This window comes from Osmerus mordax, chromosome 13 (assembly GCF_038355195.1).
Source record: "Osmerus mordax isolate fOsmMor3 chromosome 13, fOsmMor3.pri, whole genome shotgun sequence".
Lineage (NCBI taxonomy): Eukaryota > Metazoa > Chordata > Actinopteri > Osmeriformes > Osmeridae > Osmerus > Osmerus mordax.
Window position 1 is genome coordinate 7,468,726 of NC_090062.1, and position 17,170 is coordinate 7,485,895.

At 38.7% G+C, this 17,170-nt stretch overlaps 2 protein-coding genes and 1 non-coding gene across 3 annotated transcripts; 2 read left to right on the top strand and 1 right to left on the bottom strand.

Moving 5' to 3' along the window:
* Nucleotides 1-187: 187 nt before the first annotated feature.
* LOC136955447 (isocitrate dehydrogenase [NAD] subunit alpha, mitochondrial) lies at nt 188-4,371 on the bottom strand. Its single transcript, XM_067249156.1, has 11 exons — nt 4,304-4,371; nt 3,889-3,951; nt 3,636-3,719; nt 3,400-3,514; nt 2,880-3,067; nt 2,043-2,176; nt 1,819-1,921; nt 1,661-1,725; nt 1,387-1,471; nt 953-1,105; nt 188-684 (listed from the first exon to the last, which is right to left on the bottom strand). Exons 1-11 carry the CDS (start codon nt 4,328-4,330, stop codon nt 601-603), a joined length of 1,101 nt encoding a protein of 366 aa, XP_067105257.1. The 5' UTR covers nt 4,331-4,371; the 3' UTR covers nt 188-600.
* A 506-nt stretch (nt 4,372-4,877) lies between these two features.
* On the top strand, nt 4,878-13,519 carry LOC136955455 (calcium and integrin-binding family member 2-like). Its single transcript, XM_067249165.1, has 6 exons — nt 4,878-5,226; nt 5,998-6,032; nt 9,045-9,156; nt 10,595-10,742; nt 10,853-11,048; nt 12,487-13,519. Exons 1-6 carry the CDS (start codon nt 5,176-5,178, stop codon nt 12,506-12,508), a joined length of 564 nt encoding a protein of 187 aa, XP_067105266.1. The 5' UTR covers nt 4,878-5,175; the 3' UTR covers nt 12,509-13,519.
* Nucleotides 13,520-17,098: 3,579 nt separating this feature from the next.
* trnaq-cug (transfer RNA glutamine (anticodon CUG)) lies at nt 17,099-17,170 on the top strand. Its single transcript has one exon. It is a non-coding gene; the product is annotated as a tRNA-Gln (tRNA).

Here is a 17,170-nt window from a genome sequence, read left to right on the forward strand (position 1 = left end):
TAAACCTTGCTTTTATTCTTTCTATCCCGGTTATCCAGGTAATTTTAAAGTTTTGTCATGAAATATAATTTATTAACGCTTAAAAATGTTTATAACTATATTAGTCTATTTCTCATTTAAATTGCTTAATTTGCATACATAATGGTCATAGCCTACATCTTTCAACTTTCTGTGGGTCTGACAAAATGACATGAATCCTTTTTTGTCTTTCAAGTTATCTTTATATATGGAACTCTTGAACTGAAAGCAGCTGCTTTGATACATTGATACATTTCGTACATAAAATCCAGAGAAAGTAAGTAGAAATAATAAATAGTGGATATTTAAGCAGTAACATTTACCATTAAAAAAAATAGCAAATATCTATCAGAATTGTCAGACAACACATGCAGAGGACTGCTATTATATTTAACCAAATATAAGTTAGACGTCTGAAATGTCCCCCACTATTTTGGAATATGTGAGTCAAGTTGTGCGTACATATATTTTAAGAATGATTTTCATTAGTGAAAGTTTTTGTTGAGTTTGTATCCACAAGTTGTATCAACTTTTCACCCATGTACTGTCATGTATTAAACAAACAGTGAATTAGCAGCAGTTTCAGTCCATATCTTGCACTCTACGGCAGATCTCAGCTGTAAACTCGGAGCACTTGGAGTTTCCACCCAGGTCTTTAGTCAGTACCTGAAGAGGAAAAAACATGAACCTTTTATCCCTTCAATAATCACCAATGCTATACCACCCATGTCCATGGAAACTACTGATGCCGATATCAGATAAAAGCAATGTCTCCAGTTTGACAAAAAATGTCAAGCCACAACTCACGATTGTTTTAATCTAGACAATGTATTCAACTATTTCCTAAAAGTATCATAGTATTCTAAGCAATTTACTAAAAATATTAAACTAATTTAGGCAATTTAGTATTACATTTTGCCAGATAAATACCCACCTTCTTGTCACGAATGGTGTCGAAACAAGCTGCCTCAATCTTCTTGCCGTATCCATGGAGACCCATGTGGCGAAGCATCATCACAGCGCTCAGTAGCAGAGCAGTGGGATTGGCCATGTCCAGTCCTGCTATGTCGGGAGCTGTCCCGTGAACCTGGAAGCCACAATAACATAAAAGTGTCAGTTACTACAGTAGTAACTCAATAGTCATTTTTCCAATTTGCTAAATATAATGTATAATTTGACTGGCTGGAATCAAGGCTATTATGTGACTTGTATGGGTATGCAATGGCCATGTTATTGGTCACTTTTCATGTGACTAAAGATAAGACTTTTAACAGTGTACAAGAAAGAACTTGACAAAACAGTGTCTTGCATTTGTTCAAGAAACAATTGAACTATTAATGAAAACGGCCCAAATAGCGCAAAACAAACCGATTCAAAAATGGCGACCCCATTGGCTCCAATGTTGCCGCTAGGAGTAACTCCCAGACCTCCAATAAGTCCAGCACACAGATCACTGCAACAGACATACATACACTAGCTACTACTGCAGTAATAACAGTCTTCAACAGAATGGTATAGTGACATTAATGCACACAAATAAACAAGCCGAGGTTAGGCCGATAAGATCAAAGCTCTTTTAAGCTATTAATGTGTTTAATAGTTTTAGTAAATTCAATGTATAGGCATTCAAAGGAACACTGACCTCAAAATGTCACCATACAGGTTGGGCATCACAAGCACATCAAACTGAGTAGGATCTTGTACCATCTGAAAGAGAAAGAATTTTGAAATCTGAGATCAGATAACTGAACTAATTGAAACACTTAACAGTTACATTGTTGCATATGGGGTTGGTCTTACATTAAGACACACTGTGTCGAGGTACATCTCGGTGAATTTTATGTCCTTAAAATTCTCTGCCACCTCCCGACATTTTCGCAGGAAAAGTCCATCGGACATGCGCCTGTTCAAAAGAATAAAGCACAATTAAATCAATTATTTAGTTAGTGGTAATCTATTAATCTTTGAAAGCCATTTAATGTAATTGTATTCTCGGAATAAAATGAAAGCCTTGTCATACTAACATGATGTTGGCTTTGTGTACTGCAGTGACGCTGCTTCTTTGATTGTTCCTGGCGTATTCAAAGGCATACTCAGCTATACGCCGGCTAGCATCTTCAGTGATCAGTTTGATACTCTGCACCACTCCTTCCACAATCTACAACAGAAAGAATATGTTAATATGACACAAATGTTACCATGGAATATGTTGCATTCTTACATTGTAAGAGGAGGAAGATTGGCTTAGCCATAGACATGTTCAAGGGACAGCGATAACTGTGGCATACCAGCTGAGCAAGGGAACAAGACAACAATAACAGAATTTTAAGGTAAATTTGTCCTTAGATTTGAGGGAAATACATCTCAACACTACAATAGGATTTGGCAGGGAGTGATTTTAGGATTCATTGAACAATGACATACAACACCATCAACCACCACTCGATGATGACAAAATGAGCAAAGGAGGACAAGCTGGAGAGCAGAAGTTGATGAACATACAGAAGGGAATCTTGTTAAAACTACTTTTAAGCACTAAGCAAGTTTCAGACAATGGGCTAGTTCGTTCAGCTGTTCCACCTTACCTAGGAAACAACCTGAGGAATAACCTATGTGTTCCCTTTCAAATCCAGCTGGAACAGTGTAAAAGGCTATGAGAACACAATTATTGACAACTAAACAATAATGAGTCCTAAACAACTAGAAAAACATATTTGATATAGCTGCCTACAAGCCATGAGGTTCTGTGCTGGCTTCCCATCACTTGTCCAGCTTGTACATTAAATCATAAAATCATCAGCGACTTGTCTTTGTTAAAAAAATCAACACTATTAATTTATGGCGTGAAACAATGTCCTTACCACATGCTCAATCCCACTGTACTCTCCCTCAGTGTTCTCACGGATGGTGACCAGGTCGACATCGGTGTAGGGGGTCTTGTATCCCTCAATAGAAACACAGGGACGCACGTTGGCGTACAGGTCAAAGGTCTTTCTCAGCAGTAGGTTCATGGAGGGGTGACCTGCAGCAATGGGGGTCTTCAAGGGCCCTTTAAAAAGTAAGGAATGTCAAGTTCCACTTGGCTCCTTTTCTCATTACTGATAAAACATAAATAATGCAAATGTGTACAAACTAACAATACCAATAAAAAATAATAATAATGCATTCATTTAGCATATTTTATTCAAAACAACAGATAAGGGGAATTTTCACCTGGGACCTCTTGATATCATGTTAAGTGCTTTACCAGCTTTACCCATAATAACGACTGGACTCATGGTAATAGTGTTGTGGGGACATTAAGAAGGGGCTGGAAGTATCATCATTGGTTTATAAGTGGAGCGAGAGACATTCTGAGGATTGCACTTTTCATACAGGTACCTTTTAAACCGATCTTGCTCTTGTCCATAGATTCCTTTGCATCAAGGGGAATCATCCACTTGCCTCCAGGTCCTTTGATGGCGGTTACATTCCTTTCCTCCCACCCAATAGGAGCCTTTGGAAAGAATGTTATGCATTATTTTATAACAGCGTCTGAACTGTTGATGCATCTACTCTCTTATGAAGTCTAGCCTACAGTCTGTGAGAATGGACAGAGCTGGTGGTTCAAAACGTACTTTAGCCGCCTCAAAGATCTTCATGACGGCTGATGAGATTTCTGGACCAATCCCATCTCCAGGAATGAGTGTAACCGTTTGGATCTGTGGAACGCAAGTTATAGTCCCGTCTATTTACATTCTATAGGATTACTGAGTCAGCAGGGACCTGTTCAGATGCAAAGCAAATGAGAAGACATTGCATCCACCAAGCAAACACACTAGACCTATGTGCAAGTTCTAGAACCCTTGAGAAGCATGCAAGTTGACTTACCCCCCTCGAAAAAGGTTTCGAACCTATTAAAGGTCTCTTTAGAGCCCCAATGACTTGGTACACCTGAAGCGAGAACAAGAAGAAACGGAAGGTTATAGATCGCTTAAGTCTAGCGTGCGGATATATGATACTCACAGTACATATGGCAAGCATAGCAACATGAAAACATGTTACCCAAAAACATTGTTTTGTTAAACAATCAGACCGGTATGTCATAGCACATAGATTGCAAACGTTATATTGGGTGACACTGAAGGACACGCACAGAATAGGCCTCACATAGTATTAGTGGACAGCATACTTCATTTCAGAGGCCACCAAGCACCGAAGTGGAAGAGACCCTATACACCCACATTCAATAGAAAAAATTAAGGTAATAGTGGCGTAATTGATTAAGGCATACAGGTTTTCTTACCATTGACCTCCACGCGTTCCCAGCCATACTTGTGATTTGGTCCTACTACTGCTGTTCTAGAGATTCCGGAGTGTAAGCTGATGTCGTCACATACAGGAAGTCCAGTATCGAGTCTTTACAAGGTTGCCAGTAAATTATATAACCCACGTTAAGTGCAACTGCTTTTGAAACGTTATTTTATGATTGAAAAAGTTCAAGTGGGCCATTTTACGTACTACATATTACGCACAGCAATATACATTTAGTGCTACTACTTTAATGCTTTTCATCTCAATCCGTAGCCTACTAACTGACTTAGAAAGTATGTAGTTTCTCAGTGCATTGTTAAAACTGTACTACTACTACTACGACCGCTACTTTGTTGTTTGAGTTTAAAAATAAATTCATAAGAACATTATTAATAACTACCTGGCATTACAGGATATAGGTGTTATCGTTGCATTCCATATTTGTTGCAATGCTACTGCACACTCATAAAATTATATTAATCTTTGATAGCAGATTACCTTTAAATGGCGCCACCTGGTGGTTCATCATTTTCATCTGCTCTGTGTGCAACATCCTGAAACAATCCAGTGATGAAACAACGTTCAACAAGGACTCAATGCGCGAGCCACTCTACTCCAAGAATGCTTGAAAAGGAATTTCTGTCTTTGACTTCGTCTAAAATAACGAGCTCTGCAACGACGTCTACTTTGTTTGTAAATATACCAATAATCCAAGAAACCCGATCAAAAATTATATGTCTGGAGAATGCATCCATCATGTTCTCATGCAGAGAACATGATGTCGTCTTAAATTACTAAAACAGAAAAAGCATCACGAACTTCCAATGTAATGTGTCTGTGTAATGGAAAAATTACTCGACTAGGATGGGTAATAAGCAAACAATATTTACTGATGAACAGTTCGAGGCATATCAGGTAAGATGTGCGTTATATTTATTTATCTATTTATTATTGAATATGTATAATGTAACCTTTGTATTCACATTACCATTTTAGACTTCTGTTAAAAAAAATATTATTAATAATACATTGGACTGATTTTCATCAACATCATATGCGTGATGCATTGTGTTTCAGGTTAGAGAGACACACCTTCATGAGACCAATATAGATTTTTACATTATTATGGAACGTTAATTATTCTCATCTAATGATCATTATTCATATAGTATAGCATGTTATAATGTTAATTGATCCAGGCTTGTATAGTACTTTCAAAGGTTAGACCTGGCCCAGCAATGTATCAAGTCCAAGCTCCCATTCTGCATGAAGCATCGCTGGTTTCTTCTTAACATTGTTCTCACAGGTGCTACTTCATTGTTCTACAAAGAACCGTGTGAGAGCCATTACAAAAGTGGTATGGGTATTCCATAAAATACATAGTTTAGAAATGGTTTACAATTGATTTCCAAGTTGTCCAAAAAGCCTCTTCGTAATGGAATCTGGTTTGGAAAAAAATCTGCTTCTTATAGTATATGTAATAGAAACTATTTAGTGTAATTGGCTATATTCTTGTGTTTCCCTCTAAGACTAGGCTTTTATCTTTGTCTAACAACAGACCTGCTGGACACAATCTCAGACGCATTACCAAATGTTGGCCGTTATCATATCATCATGGCAGAGCCATATCTGGTTACCACTGCTGATTTAATCTTGCACAATTGTCTTGTTCTGCTCCTCTTGTAGGATTGCACTTTCTTCACACGCAAAGAGATCCTACGGTAAGTTAAATATCTGCTTTACCACCCCAGCTTAAAGACCTTCTGTAGGTCGTCTCAGTAGCTTGTAATGAAGGACTGTTGTACCATGTGGTTGTTTCAACAACTTAAATACACGTGAACATGAATGTTTGACACTTCATAAGAAAGTCATAATGGGCCAGGGCCAACCACATCGATAAAACGTATGTCTCAGTGGTGTTGAGCACACAATCAACTCAACCATTATCTTAATGGCTTGGCCCAGATACTTTCTGAGTTGTTTCTAAATAAAAACAATTGAGGGACAGTTTGTAATTACATATGTATTTCGCTGGTTATTTGGGGCAAAGGAACTTTCATTTAGACTGTAAATCAAGAATCATCCAATGGTTTTATTACTCATGTATATATAATTAGGCCCACATCAATCTAATAGCCAATCTACTGTCTATTCTTCATCGTTTTTTGACCAGTGGTTTTCTACAGCCCCCACTTTTGTTGCTCAACTTCAAACTGCCTCTGTAACTGGAGCTAGTCCAAAAACAGTGAATCTCTGTCTCATGCTAGTTTTTGCTGGCCTCAGTATTCTAAAGCAATTAAATTGCTGTAGTGTTGCCAGGGGCTGGTGTTTTTTTTTCTCTGTCAGCCGTTTGTTTTCTTCAAATGTAGGTCATGACCATAATACTGCTTTCAAAATGTTACATAGTCAATGGGATTATGACTTCAGAGATTTATATTATGATTAAGTATATTGCATTGTGAAGCATTCTGGAGAATCAGTTTACTGTAGATTACAGTCAGATAATTGTTGACTCATTGTGTGTTCTGCGTAATCAATGCTCTCTTGCTAGCTCATTACGTCTCTTTGCTTTAGTGAGTTTGTGTTTACAATAGTGTATTGATTACCTCATGCATCATTAACTAGCAAACTACTGAAGTGTTCCTTTAATTCACGTAATTTGTATCTTATCTTAAAACATGAAGAATATATTTTAAGTTCAATTGTAAATGTAACCATACCTTTATGTGGTTAAGTTGTATTTAAAATATTTAAAACAATTAAAGCTGTTCTTAATAGTAGTAGGAGTAGTGCTAATAGTCAAAATCACTCTCTCTGTTGAACCAGACAATTTTATCCTCACATTTTGCTTTTGTCTGGCATTGTAAAACATACACCACTTCAGGGTACATTATCCTCATCATGGCAACATTGTATCAGGAGACTTGAGTTGAACGAATTCCCAGCAAGATAGCACTGGGTCCTGCTGTATGACGCACACACAGTCCCCCAAGATGGATTGCCGCAAGCACAGATGTGCCACAAATGGGCCAATAAACCTTCAGCCTGGAGTGTGAGTCACATGAAACGCCAGTAACACAAAGTCATGAGCTGGGCTCTACTGCAGACCAGCGGGCAGGCAGGAAGACTGACTGTGTAGGTGGTCCTGATATAAAGCGGAGGTTTTATTTGTGAACTGATAGATATTTTATCTAGAGCCATTTGAGTGCTGTCTGTTCCCAAGGTACGGTCATGGCGATAGTGGATACTGTATGAGTTTCCCTTCCCTTGTTTGAACTGAAATAGCATTTTTTTCTCTGTCCTTGGATTTGATGGTTTATGGACACGGTTCAGTTAAAGGTCATCAGGCAATACACCGTACACTGGAGTCCCTGTCCTTATTTTATATTGATAATAATGTGTGGCTGTGCTGTAACATCATTTCAACCATTAGGTTCACTTAGGTTTATATAATTGTACCCCATCAGTAAAGTTACCTAGAGTCTGGAAAAGTGCAAATGATAAAGACTAACAACGATTTCCATGTTAAGTTAGATCTATCGTAACTTATGTCCTATACAGAAGAAAGGCGTATCTTGCCAAAATGATCCATGTGGTCAGATTTTGTTTTGTTCCATCTGCTATCAAGATTTATCCTTGTATGGATTAGGACCACAAAACCAGCCTGCCAAGGTGCGGTATCTTCTGGAATCCTTCCCAAACTCATTCATTTTCTAAAGACAGGAGTGCTTTGCTCTATGCTAATTGCCTGCCAGGAGAGAATCTCTTTCAGGTTTATAGTCTGAAAAGTACGTTGATCTGGGATCACCCCAGACAACCTCTGATTGGTCATTTGCAGAAAAGGTTGGCCCCTTGTGTGGTGATAGAGCAGGTTTTGGGCATTAGTTTCCCACGCAATTCACAACTTATCATCTGACCAAGGAATTACCTTTATTGACAAAGAGAGTAAAAGGATTGTGGGAGTGTGAAATATAGTAATTTCTCAAAACATTTGGAAACAATAATTTCACAAAATGTTCATGTGGCCTTGTGTCTTTGCTGAAAAATGCAAAAATGGTGATGTGTTTTTCATATTTAGTCTTCGGTCTTGAATTGCTTCCCCCTGATATTTGAGACATTAAGTTCCCCTTATGGCATTTCACTGTTTCCTTCAGTGGAGATGTGTGGAGGTTCAGAATGGTGTGATATAAAGTACATTCACGACTACCTCAAAGGCCTGATAAGGCTAATTTACAGAGCTGTTTGGCCGCTCCCGCGTGCAGACGGATTTATCTCTCCAGAAGTGGTGACACACTGCCCTGAAGACATAAGATAAACGCCAGAAAGGCTCAGTTGCTGAAGAATAAGCAATGGTTTTAGTATTCATTTAAAATGTGATCTGTAAACATCTCCTTAACTTCTTAGCTCTGTTTCAGCCAAGGTTCCTCACATCTTTGACCGACTGACTGCTCTTTGCTCAAATATTGTTATTTACCATAGTTACCAATAATATACACTATATCAAACTGGTATAAAAAAGCAGTTGAATGGGTTTAAGATACATGGTTGTTAATAACTTAATCTGTTTATTCCTTTCCCATTTATAAACCATACGATGTTGATTTAAGGCCAAATTAATTATTCTACGCTAAAGATATGCAGATATAGTATACTTTACACAAAGTGTGCCATCATTTGCAGAGTGAAATATTAACATATTGCAGTGCATCATGTGTTCCCTCTCTCTGTTGAAGATTACATGCCAGATACCGTGAGCTGGCTCCCCACTTAGTTCCAATGGATTACACCAACGAGCCAGATATCAAACTCCCTATGGCACTGATCATCAGCATGCCAGAACTGCAGGTATGCATGTCTTCTTTATGTTTATATGTATGATACCATTTTTTAAATGTAAAATGTAGACCATGAACGTTTTTAAAGTACCTGAAAGTGTAATAAAAGTTGGTCCAAACACAATCTCCTATGGGAAATAAATGCTGTTGGAGTGAAATGGGTTAGTAGTGACATTGTATCAGTGAGGATTCATGTGTCCGAGGCCGTAGTCATTACTGCTCTGATAGCCCTGCCAGTGAGAAACATCCCATTCACTCTCTGCTGAGTCAGCACCGACTGTGATTAGTCAGCCTCAATATGTCACCCACCCTTCCAGCCAATCCCCAGCCTGGCCTGTTACATGTTGAGAGCAACATACTGAACAGACACAGCAGTGTTCAAACTGAGATTCAGCTTAGTCATCGACAAAAAGTGTCTCAGTACAGATTCTCAATTCTAGATTAGTCTTCATCTAAAACTAGCCAAGACTGGATACATACTAATATTTGTCTTCCAGTAGCCAAAGACAGTCAGCTGCATCTGATTAAAAGATTAATACACCTAGATGTAAAGTGCACAACTCCAACAAGGTCATGACAGGCTTCGTACATAAGAAGCTATTCATTTAAACCCTCTATAAGAATCGATGTGGTAAAGCTTCATGTTATAATTGTACACTATAGCAATTAAATTAATCAATTACTTTGGTTTTCACTCCATAAAACTGCATCCATTCCCATGTCACATTAAGTGGCATGTTGTCTCATCAAATCATACCCATAACATGTTTCACCCTGGGGATTAAGAGTGTAGAGACAGTATCCATAGCCCATTCATACTAGGGACATGATAAGTGTCCCATCACCTAGCACTGTGGTTGTAAACATCCCAGTGCCTGACTTCCACAGACTGGAGCCATTTGGAAGCATGAATGATGGTTCCCTGACAACAAGCATAGCCAAAATGGCACCAAAGGTCACACAGTCGTAAATTTGTGTTTCACCTGTGCAGATTTTGACATGAATTAGCTCAGTTTAGCCTAGGCAAGCCGAGTGTACCCTATAGCCTACAGCTAAGCTTAGCCTATAGCCTAGCTAAGCTGACGGTGAGGGATAAGAGCCACTTTGCTGACATAGCAATCAGGGAGACGGCACAGTACATGACTAGCTAATGAATGGAACCTGGCACGCAATGTGGAGAGAGTGAGATCAGGAGCTGCTGGACATACGATTAAACAGGCTCTTAGAGTGATTGGACATGTGCATTAGTCTTGTTCTGTATCACAATTAAGTACTTGTTTTCTATGCAAACATGTTGTGCAAGATTGCGTGTTTCATAGCACTTGGAGGGATAAAATATCATCTTTATGGGGACATTTTACTTCATCAAGCTGGTTCAGTTTGTCATGTCAGTGCAACAGAGTTGACTGGTCAAAACAAGCTGTTTTCTCTGTATCTTCCCTTTCAAGGAAAATCCTTTTAGAAATCGCATTGTGGAGACCTTCTCAGAAGATGGCGAAGGCAACCTCAGTTTCAACGACTTTGTAGACATGTTCTCTGTACTGTGTGAAACAGCACCGCGAGAACTGAAGACAATATATGCTTTCAAGATCTACGGTGAGCCTCCATGTCACTGACTGAATAGTTGTCAGAAGTCAAAGTACATGCTATTGGCACCATCAGTCATTCTTCTTGTTGATTAACTGTGACATTTTCCTTGCTTACAGATTTCAATGTGGATAACTTCATATGTAAGGAGGACATGGAGAAGACATTGACGAAGTTGACGAAAGGGGAGCTGACTCCGGAGGAGGTCAACCTGGTGTGTGACAAGGCTATCGAGGAGGCAGATCTGGATGGAGATAGCAAGCTCTCCTTTGCTGACTTTGAGAACATGATCTCCAAAGCCCCAGATTTCTTAAGGTACAGCGATTCCAAGAGGACAGGGATTCTTTACGATGGAAAAGTACCTATGATAGAACAATCTGCATCAGTATTCAAGTTTGTTAAATAGTTCAGGCCAAAGTTGTTACTTGTACATTACAGAAATACATGTTAGGACAAAAACAGCCACAACATTGAGTCTTGAGTTTGATGAATGGAGTCAAATGAGTGAGACTTTGTATTCTGCAATTCAGCAAAAATATAAGGAGTCAATAGTGCTTGATCAATTGTTTGGGTGATTGATCATGTCATTGTAAATAGTTGTTTTATTTCAGTACCAAACCATGCAGATGAAACAGCCAGTGGAAGGCCACCTATTTCTGAAAGCTTGATTTATCTTGGAAATAAAATTACCTGTAAATCTGTCGATCACACAGGGTCAGCTTTAGATTGGCTTCAACTTGTCTTCCTTGTTTATCATTGGTGAATTCATTTTAAGTTACAGCTCTGGGAAAGACTAATGTTCGGTTGCCATAGCTGGCATGTTGGTAGCTCTAAGAGAGAGGTGCATTCCCCATTAATAAGCCATCCCACCACATTTCTCCTCATTTTCAAACGAAAAACCTTAAAGACCATAAGCTGTTTTTTCTCAAAGACTTTGATGAATTTCAGCACCTTTTGCAAACTCAATTATAAAGTATTTTCCTTAGTCTCTATTTCACACCTACTTGAAATGGGGCAGCAGTCTTCTTTCGAGGTACATAGTCCATGCAAAAGACTGCCATTACTACTGTTTGGGAGAATAAACTGTCTATCAACCTGTCAAGGCAGTGCAGTCCAATGTGACATTGGTAATAGTTCACTGGCCAACCCTTGTAAAATGGCAGTACAGTGCCTCTATTTCACTTTAAGTAGCACTATTAGCAGCATACTTGTAGGTTAATGGGTGTATTGGAGTTCTGTTCTGTGATCCCCCTCCCTGGCCTGGCATTATTCCTCACTTCAGAAGTTGCTTTTGTAAATCTTAACTGAAAGTCTTCCAGAGTGACACATAAAGCTTTAGAGAAAAGTAATGGTAAGGAAATGGCATAAAATGTTAGCAAGCATGAGTGTTTTGGATTTTTCTGAAAGGTGTTGGGAATTGAAATATTAATACTGCAGCTGGTGGTACTCTCCTCTGGCTTCAGTCATGCTGCTGAAGAATCAATGTCCTGTGACAAAATGACATTGGCAAAATAACATCTCAGAAAACCCATCTTACACACGACAACAGTATAACAATATGATATCTAGTCTATTTACGGTCATTTGGCATTAATAGTTAGCCCAAACAAGAAAATGTATAATTACTGCCATGTTTTCCAGTCTAATCATGTCAGGTCCTGGAGACACATTGAAAAGAGGGAAAATTGTAAATGTGTGAAATGCATTACATTATGTTGTATATCTAACAATTACTCTTATTGTCTACTTATAGCACCTTCCATATACGAATCTAAGGAAACTCAATGAGGAACAGAACATTGCTATGGAGGTGATGCAGAACTACATTTCCTCTGAAGTCATCACAAGGCACACTTCTTGGGATTTGACATTTAGGATCCCTATCACCATACCACAGCTAGGCCCCTGACCTCAGTCTCACTGAAGCACAGTGCCTGTCCTACCAAACACAAGTGGGGATCTATCTGAACATTGAAGTATATTTTCAATGTGACCTTTGTGATAAAATCTGAAAAGTGGAACCAAGAGTTTTGAATACAGAATTGTGTACCCTGGGGGTCTTTTTCATGGAAGCACAGGCCTTTTTGCCAATTCATGCTCTACAGGAAGTATCACATTAGACACTTTGAAAGAGAAAATCAATAATGCATGATTGTTTTCTCTGTAATCAATTCTTATTCCTTAAAGTTGTACAATTAGATGGACATTAACTCTAATGGAACAAACAATGGTGGTGGACAGAGGGTGAACCAAGATGGGCTCATTTTGATACCAGTAGTGCTTATCTTACACAATGTGCAAGGGTTTTAATAGCAAACCTAGGACTTTGTTGCAGATTTTTTTGAAGGTGATATTTTACATGTAACCATTATTTAATTACTGACAAAAAAATGGACAACATAATTCAAGGGCTTTTGCAGTGGAAGTGTATGCCAGAAAGAAAGATGCATACAAAGTATAAAAGCACAGTTTTAGCACATAAGACAGAACAGTCAGGAGCTATGCAATCTGTCTTCATGATGTGCATGAGACCAATGTAAATTGCTAATATCTTTTTATTTCTCATCAAGTATTGTCTAACATAATGGAGCATATTGACAATCATACTAAACTGTTATTCAGTTGATGGAAGGGCTTCGTCTCCACCATAATGTCATGCTTTGATACCTTTTCATGCCTCTAAACCTGATACAATAGCAGTAATTTACTTATGAATGAAGTTTTCAGTATTTACAATATTATTATAACATTTGGCTAGACTTGAATAAATACATTTTCGGTTGCAAGATGTGCAGTGAAGTTTTTCAGCTGATTTTTCAACTTTGGGTAATACTATTTTATTGGAAAATTAACCTTTAATAAAGTGCATATTTCAAAAGATGACAGATTAGGCTAGAATTTTTTGTTTTTTGGATTAATGGGATAATTCCAAAATAAACTGTAAAGATATTCAACATTTTCAAACCTCACAAAGTTTGCTAAACATTGCAGCGTTAGCACTAGAAGTGCAGACAATGTATTTAGTTAAATAATTGGTCATGTAAAGTTTTTAAAGTACTTGATGAAAAGAGTTGGATGTCATACTGTACATTATTTTAGAATGTGTTCTTATGAGATGCTTTGCAACTGAAAGATGAATGCTTTCTCTCTGCAATGCCCATTTGAAAATGCTATGAATGCTATTAGAAACCATAATTATGCTAATGCACACTTGCTGTTTTTACAACAGAGGTACTCTACATATGCACCTACTGTTGTGTGTGCATGAATTTTATGGAAATAAGTTATCACTAAGCAATGTACTAGTAAATTTCCTTGAGCTGCAACCTATACCATCTATAAAAACCAAAGAAGGACATCATGTAGCCATTAAACCCATACATCCTCCTTTAGCCAACCAGTGAAAATGGATTGTAATTTGAATATAGCCAGTAAGCAATTTTCAACAGTGCAGATACCTGAATGTAATTGAATAAATTCGTCCTTACATAAGACCCAATGCTAATACTTCAAAGGACAAGGAGGAAATTGGAAAACGGGACAAGTTCCAAACTTTTCTTCCAGTGTGGGTATGGCCGTTAAGCATGGGCCCAAGCTTAACAACCACTTAATTTCTCATCACATCCCCTCCAGCTCCCTTTATGAGAATGCCTATCGTACTTGCAGGCAGAGGAGATCACACTGATTGTGCTGCTCTATTAATTGGCTATTCTCTACCTCGCCTAGCATCTGCTGGGTCTGGTTTCCAATACCTTGCAGTCTCTGTTATAGAGTTCCATAGTGAAAGGGATATCGCTGAAGCACTAAAGCGGCCATAAAGACATTGATTCTCATTACGCCGCTCGGCCAAGTCCGGTGACGCTGTGTCCTCGATGCTGCAGCCACTAGCCCCCTCACTCCGCTGCAGTCAGTCTCATCTTATTCCCTGACTGTGGCGCCATGTTACATTTATATAAGCTTTCAGACTACACGTGTGGCTCCTAACTGTCAAAGGACACCTCCATACATTGTTTGTTTCCAAATAATGGAATTTCCAGACTGGATAGTTGTTGTCCTCTGGGAAGAAACAGCTGTATTTGTCTTCTGAATGCATCCTCTCTTAAAAACAGAAGCAAGGTTAGGTATCTCAGTTGACATTTTTGTTATTGTGAATGAGCAATTTGCCATCATTATCAGTTGAGTGGGTAACATTAAACTGGGAAGGCAATACACAACCCTTCTTTCCCCTGGAGCTAACTCTGGTAGAGCCCCTTGAAAGAATTCTGAGACCTAATATTCAGATGAATTTACCTTACCTTTTTCAGTATGGAGAAAAGCCCTCTATGTTGCACATCCTAACACATTACCATATTCTACTGTTATTTATGATGTGAAGCCTGCAGTAAATATTTAAAACTCAGACATGAAATAGTGCAGCTGTTGTGGCTGACATCTTGATAACATCCTTGATATGATGAAGATGTTGTTCCTGCCCATTATCTGTGACAGGGTTCAACTCACTTTTGTAGACTTCATGAATCCTGGGATCTCAGGGATATCTAACCAGCAAAAATGTATACGTGGACGTGTTTGGCACGATGATTTGTTTACACTTTACGGCAAGAGCAAAAAAGCTACCAGAGTGTGGAGTTGGGCTTTCGATTAGATAAAAAAGCTTATCCTGGGTAAAATAGCATGGAGCATTCTGTATATATTTATTTCTAAGAAGCTCTGCTATGCTTTGCTCTTTGAATGAACCAACTGAACAATAATAATTCACAAAAAAACAGTTTGGGCCATGGGCGGTCTCTTTTCAGGGTAATTAATCTCAAATCTGCTATGGTAGCCTCAATGTCAACTTTTTTTAAATTAGAGAGTCAGTTAAACACTGCAGATCAATTATTTTGGGCGCTAATAGGTTCCTAACGTTAATACATTTGTGTTGACCTCTACGTCCCTGTGTCAGTTCAACAACCCACGATGGCCACTGTGGCTGTAACTCGGATGACTGATTTCAAATTTCACCTTTAGTTTTCATTACAGTGTTCCAGACCTCTTTGTACCTGTGCATGCCAGAACGCATTCAGAGGGAACGTCCAGGGGGCCCGCCAAGCCCTGAGTTATGAAGCTAGCTACAGCTGGATCTTGGCCAAGGAGAGCGCAGAAGGGCCAGTTATGGCAAAATTGAAAAAGGGGGTTCTGTCTGAAGGCTCTTGTAATATCCCTGTTAAAAGCCTGGTCAGGATTGCTGGTGTAGAAAATGAGACTTCACACAGGAGACAATTTAAAACTCACCCCTGTTTTGTCTCTTCTCTGACTTTATTGCAGTTTTGTCCCAGAGTTTGGCAGGTGTGTATGTGTCTTTTGTGAGTTATAATCTCCTTTTAACAGTCATGATCTTGTGCAGGATGCGGTATCTTTTGCCCACAGTGCACATCCCAGTGTTATATTCATCACTGATTCGACCACACTTCCAACTTTTATTTTTGTAGGTAAAAAGTACCATTGTGCACATTTAAGGCTAGCTGCTGCCACGACAAGAGAGATATAACTCCTCCATAAGCTTTAAAATATGTTAATTCAACAGACATGCACCTGCACATCTTCTCAACAGTGCCACATTTGATTCGCTGACGGGCCCATCTAATCGTCTGTTTCTGAGTGATTGTATTAAGGCAGATGGAATCATATTCTCCAAGAAACTATTATTATACCACCCTGTTAACCTGCTCAAAGTGCACAGATAAGAAATGAATTTAACATTTAATGTGCAGTGGTAAAGTCAAGTCATTTCTGCATGACATTTAGCTTCAGGCTAAGCCATTAAGAAGTACACAGCACTAATGTCTACAAGCATGAGCTTCCAATTACACCTGACCTCATTGTGGGAAGGAAGTACAAAGATGGTGTTATCTTTGAGTGGCTAAAAAAACTAAAGTCAGTTAATGTTAAAATTAAATGAAACTGAGCATTAACTAAGCCGAAGCATTATTTTGGCTTGCACTGAGCATGAAATGTATAGCTCAATCAACCAGGACATCAAGACAAGCAAACATAATGGTAAGTATATAAATTCTGTAGTTTACATGAAATAACCCAGACATTTATCTGACTGATCATGGATTAAGCCAGACCATCTCTGCTTATTTTGCAAATCAATATAACACAATAATGTTGCTGTACTACCACTTCGTGATAATATCCTCTTTTGTTTGTTGCCCAATGTTTAGCGTTTGGTTTCTCTAAATCCCCCCCACACACGTGAGGCTGGAGCTCTGTTAGCCAGTGTACAATGTCTGCTAGTGTCAGCCTAAATATGGATACATAACATTTATTACAAAGAGGTACAGGAATAAATTCACTGTTTCCTATTGCGGTGAACACGAGGTTCTATGGTGTAATGGTTAGCACTCTGGACTCTGAATCCAGCGATCCGAGTTCAAATCTCGGTAGGACCT

Excerpts from the sequence above, each read along its gene's own strand:
- LOC136955455 (XM_067249165.1), top strand. The coding sequence starts at position 5,176 with ATGGGTAATAAGCAAACAATATTTACTGATGAACAGTTCGAGGCATAT. Across the intron at positions 9,157-10,594 it reads TCAGCATGCCAGAACTGCAG|GAAAATCCTTTTAGAAATCG; the intron begins GTATGCATGTCT and ends TTCCCTTTCAAG. Across the intron at positions 10,743-10,852 it reads ATATGCTTTCAAGATCTACG|ATTTCAATGTGGATAACTTC; the intron begins GTGAGCCTCCAT and ends CCTTGCTTACAG.
- LOC136955447 (XM_067249156.1), bottom strand. The coding sequence starts at position 4,330 with ATGGCTGGGAACGCGTGGAGGTCAATG. Across the intron at positions 3,515-3,635 it reads AGATCTTTGAGGCGGCTAAA|GCTCCTATTGGGTGGGAGGA; the intron begins GTACGTTTTGAA and ends TTCTTTCCAAAG. Across the intron at positions 685-952 it reads ACACCATTCGTGACAAGAAG|GTACTGACTAAAGACCTGGG; the intron begins GTGGGTATTTAT and ends TTTCCTCTTCAG.